The sequence below is a fragment of the Biomphalaria glabrata genome, chromosome 5 (genome assembly GCF_947242115.1).
Source record: "Biomphalaria glabrata chromosome 5, xgBioGlab47.1, whole genome shotgun sequence".
Taxonomy (NCBI): Eukaryota; Metazoa; Mollusca; class Gastropoda; family Planorbidae; genus Biomphalaria; species Biomphalaria glabrata.
In genome coordinates, this window is record NC_074715.1 from 43,959,321 (window position 1) to 43,966,015 (window position 6,695).

At 32.9% G+C, this 6,695-nt stretch overlaps 1 protein-coding gene across 1 annotated transcript; it reads right to left on the reverse strand.

Annotated features, from left to right (window-relative positions):
* Positions 1 to 3,186: 3,186 nt before the first annotated feature.
* LOC129926335 (filaggrin-2-like) lies at positions 3,187 to 4,083 on the reverse strand. The gene is made up of 2 exons (XM_056029659.1): positions 3,828 to 4,083; positions 3,187 to 3,743 (listed from the first exon to the last, which is right to left on the reverse strand). The coding sequence occupies exons 1-2, from the start codon at positions 4,081 to 4,083 to the stop codon at positions 3,187 to 3,189; spliced, it is 813 nt and encodes a 270-aa protein (XP_055885634.1).
* Positions 4,084 to 6,695: the final 2,612 nt, after the last annotated feature.

Consider the following 6,695-nt stretch of genomic DNA (forward strand, 5'->3'; position numbering starts at 1 on the left):
CTAACTATTTAGTCACCTTTTATTAAGTCACCTTAACTAACTATTTAGTCACCTTAATTAACTATTTAGTCACCTTTTATTAAGTCACCTTAACTAACTATTTAGTCACCTTAATTAACTATTTAGTCACCTTTTATTAAGTCACCTTAATTAACTATTTAGTCACCTTAACTAACTATTTAGTCACCTTAACTAACTATTTAGTCACCTTAATTAACTATTTAGTCACCTTTTATTAAGTCACCTTAATTAACTATTTAGTCACCTTAACTAACTATTTAGTCACCTTAACTAACTATTTAGTCACCTTAACTAACTATTTAGTCACCTTTTATTAAGTCACCTTAATTAACTATTTAGTCACCTTAACTAACTATTTAGTCACCTTAATTAACTATTTAGTCACCTTTTATTAAGTCACCTTAATTAACTATTTAGTCACCTTAACTAACTATTTAGTCACCTTAACTAACTATTTAGTCACCTTAACTAACTATTTAGTCACCTTTTATTAAGTCACCTTAATTAACTATTTAGTCACCTTAACTAACTATTTAGTCACCTTAATTAACTATTTAGTCACCTTAACTAACTATTTAGTCACCTTAACTAACTATTTAGTCACCTTAACTAACTATTTAGTCACCTTAACTAACTATTTAGTCCCCTTAACTAACTATTTAGTCACCTTAACTAACTATTTAGTCACCTTAACTAACTATTTAGTCACCTTAACTAACTATTTAGTCACCTTAACTAACTATTTAGTCACCTTAACTAACTATTTAGTCACCTTAACTAACTATTTAGTCACCTTAACTAACTATTTAGTCACCTTAACTAACTATTTAGTCACCTTAACTAACTATTTAGTCACCTTAACTAACTATTTAGTCACCTTAACTAACTATTTAGTCACCTTAACTAACTATTTAGTCACCTTAACTAACTATTTAGTCACCTTAACTAACTATTTAGTCACCTTAACTAACTATTTAGTCACCTTAACTAACTATTTAGTCACCTTAACTAACTATTTAGTCACCTTAACTAACTATTTAGTCACCTTAACTAACTATTTAGTCACCTTAACTAACTATTTAGTCACCTTAACTAACTATTTAGTCACCTTAACTAACTATTTAGTCACCTTAACTAACTATTTAGTCACCTTAATTAACTATTTAGTCACCTTAATTAACTATTTAGTCACCTTAATTAACTATTTAGTCACCTTTTATTAAGTCACCTTAACTAACTATTTAGTCACCTTTTATTAAGTCACCTTAACTAACTATTTAGTCACCTTTTATTAAGTCACCTTAACTAACTATTTAGTCACCTTTTATTAAGTCACCTTAACTAACTATTTAGTTACCTTTTATTAAGTCACCTTAACTAACTATTTAGTTACCTTTTATTAAGTCACCTTAACTAACTATTTAGTCACCTTTTATTAAGTCACCTTAACTAACTATTTAGTTACCTTTTATTAAGTCACCTTAACTAACTATTTAGTTACCTTACATTAAGTCACCTTAACTAACTATTTAGTTACCTTACATTAAGTCACCTTAACTAACTATTTAGTTATCTTACATTATTTCACCTTAACTAACTATTTAGTTATCTTATATTAAGTCACCTTACCTAACTATTTAGTTACCTTACATTAAGTCACCTTAACTAACTATTTAGTTATCTTATATTAAGTCACATTAAATAACTATTTAGTTACCTTACATTAAGTCACCTTACCTAACTATTTAGTTACCTTACATTAAGTCGCCTTAACTAACTATTTAGTTACCTTAACTAACTATTTAGTTACCTTTTATTAAGTCACCTTAACTAACTATTTAGTTACCTTAACTAATTATTTAGTTATCTTATATTAAGTCACCTTAAATAACTATTCAGTTATCTTATATTAAGTCACCTGAAATAACTATTCAGTTATCTTATATTAAGTCACATTAAATAACTATTTAGTTATCTTATATTAAGTCACCTTAAATAACTATTTAGTTACCTTACATTAAGTCACCTTACCTAACTATTTAGTTACCTTACATTAAGTCACCTTAACTAACTATTTAGTTATCTTACATTATTTCACCTTAACTAACTATTTAGTTATCTTATATTAAGTCACCTTACCTAACTATTTAGTTACCTTACATTAAGTCACCTTAACTAACTATTTAATTACCTTACATTATGTCACCTTAACTAACTATTTAATTACGTTATATAATTATTAAGACACCTAAATTAACTATTTAGTATATTAACGAAACCAATTAGTCATCTATTTAGTCTTTATAACCATTTAGTCACCTTGGCTAACTTTTTTAGTCACCTGAACCATTTAGTGACCCTATCTAACTGTTTAGTAATCTTAACAAACAATTTATCTTAATTTTTACCTTAATCATTTAATCGCCTTAGCTGCTTGGTCTTTCTAACTAATTAGTCACTTTAACTAACCATTTAGTCATCTCATCTATTTAGTCCCATTAACCATTTAGTCATTTAGTTAATTATTTACTCCCCTTAGATAACTATTTACATAATCAATTCGTTAACTTGGCTAACTAAACACAACATGTAGATCTTTAATTACCAGGCGCTCCCCTGGCATGGATTAAGAACTTAATATTCATTTCTCGCTGTTCAATAAATAAGAATAGCACTTCAGACAAGTTTCAAATATTGATCGCAAGGCTTATTAGAGAATGTTACTATGATAAACAGATTTAAATAATGTATCCATATAAAGTCTTTATGTATAGTTCCACTATTTACTGCCAGTGTACATTTAAAAATAAAATCAATAATTCTCGTTTTTTTTTTACAAAGCGTTTATCAAGTCACTCTGTCTGTCTGTATGTCTGGGTGGAATCATGCACACGTTATTTCTTCAGCTTCCCATTCTTGGATCAAGTTAGAATATAAAATAATTAATCGTCGACGATGACAACACAGCTAAGGGGAAATTAGCCTCGTGTAGAGAAAAAGATTGTTCACTAAGATTTGTAAACAATAAACTATGAGACCTACTTTTATAAGTACTTGGATGGCTCAGAGGCTGATAAGTCAGCCTTCTACTGTGAAGACTCAAGTTCGAATTCAGATTCGAGCAACTTTAAAAAAAAAATGTTTTTGAAAAGGAAACACGGAAACCTACTCCGAGATACCCTCTCCATGTTCCCCTACCTCCTCTGAGATACCCTCTCCATGTTCCCCTACCTCCTCTGAGATACCCTCTCCATGTTCCCCTAGCGTCACCGAGATACCCTCTCCATGTTCCCCTAGCTTCTCCGAGATACCCTCTCCATGTTCCCCTACCTCCTCTGAGATACCCTCTCCATGTTCCCCTAGCTTCTCCAAGATACCCTCTCCATGTTCCCCTAGCTTCTCCGAGATACCCTCTCCATGTTCCCCTAGCTTCTCCGAGATACCCTCTCCATGTTCCCCTAGCTTCTCCGAGATAACCTCTCCATGTTCCCCTAGCTTCTCCGAGATACCCTCTCCATGTTCCCCTAGCTTCTCCGAGATACCCTCTCCATGTTCCCCTAGCTTCTCCGAGATACCCTCTCCATGTTCCCCTAGCTTCTCCGAGATACCCTCTCCATGTTCCCCTAGCTTCTCCGAGATACCCTCTCCATGTTCCCCTACCTTCTCCAAGATACCCTCTCCACCTTCACCTAGCTTCTCCGAGATACCCTCTCCACCTTCCCCTAGCTTTTCCGAGATACCCTCTCAACCTTCCCCTAGCTTCTCCGAGATACCCTCTCTACCTTCCTCTAGCTTCACCGAGATACCCTCTCCACCTTCCCCTAGCTTCTCCGAGATACCCTCTCTACCTTCCCCTAGCTTCTCCGAGATACCCTCTCTACCTTCCCCTAGCTTCTCCGAGATACCCTCTCTACCTTCCCCTAGCTTCTCCGAGATACCCTCTCTACCTTCCCCGAGCTTCTCCGAGATACCCTCCCAACCTTTCCCTCTTGCTACTAGTATAAGTATTAAAATGCACCACAATGCACTGAGAATGATGTAAATATGAAAACCATTTAACATCTCTACAAATATTTCCGATCGCAGACACATTGTTTTGTTTGTCTACATGTAATGAAAATTAATGAAATGATTGATCTGATGATGTATATGTAATTTCACTCATTTAAAAAAATATTTTTTACAAATATTTACTTGTTTTGTTTTTGGTTTTCATATAAGTAACTCAATTTTACAGTTTCATTTCCATGCATTCTGGCATCGTAAGGATGTCTGCTCTTCTCAACGGTATATCCCCCCTCCTGCTTGTACCAGTCCTCCGAACATCCTGTCCCTAAACATCACCTGGTCATGTGTAGAAAAAGATGAGAATTGTTGCTCTGGGTTGATGGTCCTGTATGTGAAGTAAAATTCGTCTTGCAGGGGACATAAATGGGACTATGGCACGAAATGGAGAGGTTATCGTTCTAACGATCTTTATGTTCTAATTATAGGACAGGTTGACGGTTATTAAAAATGTCTATATTAAACGTTTATAATTAAATACATATGTTTATCAGTATATGCATAAAGCAGCAATTTAATGTAAGTATAACTGTACCAATGGGCAAGTACTTAAAGTGTGTCGTGTAGTACATATATATATATCTTTCCACTAAGTGTTCACTATTTTCTCTCTTACTCCCTTATTCTTTCTTTCTTTCTCTCCCCCCTCTCTCTCTTTCTCTCTCCCCCTCTCTCTTTCTATCTCTTTCTCTCACTCCTTGCAGAGTGGTTTAAAAAGATGTGAAAACTACACATAAAAAAAAGTCCTCCAAAAAGGTTTTGACGTTTCGATTGTTCAAAAGCTTCATCCTATGAGGTGTCTCTATAAGCTGCTAAGCTTCCATATTGAAGTCTTCATGTGTGCAGAAATGGGATGCAGAAAAAAAAAATTACCAAAAAACAAGGAACATGGAATTTTTCACTTGTGTGGGATATTTTATGACCATGAATCCTTCACGTTATCTAAGAGGTTCTCTGGGTCTTTTCTTTACACTTATATTCATATTTAAAATTCATTTTGGAAATTGAGTTTGTGTTTTTAATAAAAAATTAGGAAAATGCAGAAAAAGTAATAAGGCCAATACAGTCGAAACTTTAATTTAAACAAAGCAATAAAGTTAAAGTATGATTATGTGATACAAATTATTTTAGTAGCAACCCATTAAAGGTAAAAGCTTCTGTTAGTTTTGTTTGGTCTGTCCGTCCGTCCATCCGTTACGTTGAAATAGCCAAAACTAGAAATGATATTAAAAAATCAGATATCGATATTTTATATTTTGCAAAGATGTAATGCAACGACTACTTTTTATCTTCTGAAAATGAAACGTTTTTTTTTTTTTTTTAAATTAATTAATCAGTTGCTGTTTTTTTTTCCCTATACAAATACACAACATTTTTAATTAACTATTTCAGGGGAGGTAAGTCTTTAAACATGCATGTCATAGGTTTTATCATTGATAACTAAATCTATAACATTGTTAAGAAACTATTCCTATTGAATAAAAGAAAGAAGATAGAAATGAAATGTACACTATTACTTTAAACTCTGACATGACATGCTTTTAGATATATTAATATAATTCAGTGCGTTTCTATTGAATCTTGGGTAGAGGAGTAGCAATGGGCTTCCATTTACTAAACTCCGGCACTGACATGTCATACTGTATCGTTCCTTGAAGATTTGCTAGCGAAGGAGCTTCAAAAATTCTGAATATTTTTTTTTCTTTTCTATGAAAAAAAATTCCATTCATTTATGCATTTCGACTGAGACTATGGCATCATTTCCGCAAACAATGTCAGCATCCGAAACACTGAAGGAACTAGGTTAAATCGTATTTGAAAATATAGTACAGATTTGTTCCCATCCACCAATGGATATCTATTATCATTTATTTTTAGCTCTATGCTTGACCTTTATATTATAACTTACTGAAATCTAAAACCATGAACCTCATTTTTTTCCCCTTCACGCTCTGTATCTCGGCTGGTAACCTTTTCTTCAAAGTCACGCTTGAAAACTTTTCAACGCTAGCTTATGGCTGTTGACCTTGCCATGTCTCCAACTGCGGGGCATGCAATTTTGTTTAAAATACTTTTTACATTGTGTAGCCGAATTATTATTAATGTTATTATTATTATAATTTGCATTAAGTTTTAGATGCTTAGAAAGAAAACAAACCAGCTTAAAAGTGTTTTTGTTTGAAATAAAGAACTTTCTTATATTTTTTAAAAATAAGTTTATTGAAAGGCTTTTTAAAATAAAGATTGATAACGCAAAAAAAAAGCAAAAATACAAAATTGCAATACATATATCTTCCCTATATTCAGATTCCGCGTAAATTTTAAAAATAGTGACAAACACTTGAAATACAAATTAACTATAACTAAGAAAAATCTACCCTTTCTACATATTCATTTGATAGAGTGGTCGTCGTACACGATACACTCGTTAACCGTGGGCCACAGAAACAGATGAACCTCACATCATCTGCCCTATAGATCGCCACGTCTTCTTCTTCGTTCTCATTTTACAAGTTCGAGGGTTCAGATCAGTAATCCTATATCTGGGATGAACCGCGCAGTGGTTTCCAGGTCAGACAGTTCTCCGTATAGTTTTTGTTCTATAGGAA

Coding starts and splice junctions, on each gene's coding strand:
- LOC129926335 (XM_056029659.1), bottom strand. CDS start 4,083: ATGTTAAATGGTTTTCATATTTACATCATTCTCAGTGCATTGTGGTGC. Junction 3,744..3,827: donor GCTAGGGGAAGGTGGAGAGG/GTATCTCGGTGA, acceptor CGGAAAAGCTAG/GGGAAGGTGGAGAGGGTATC.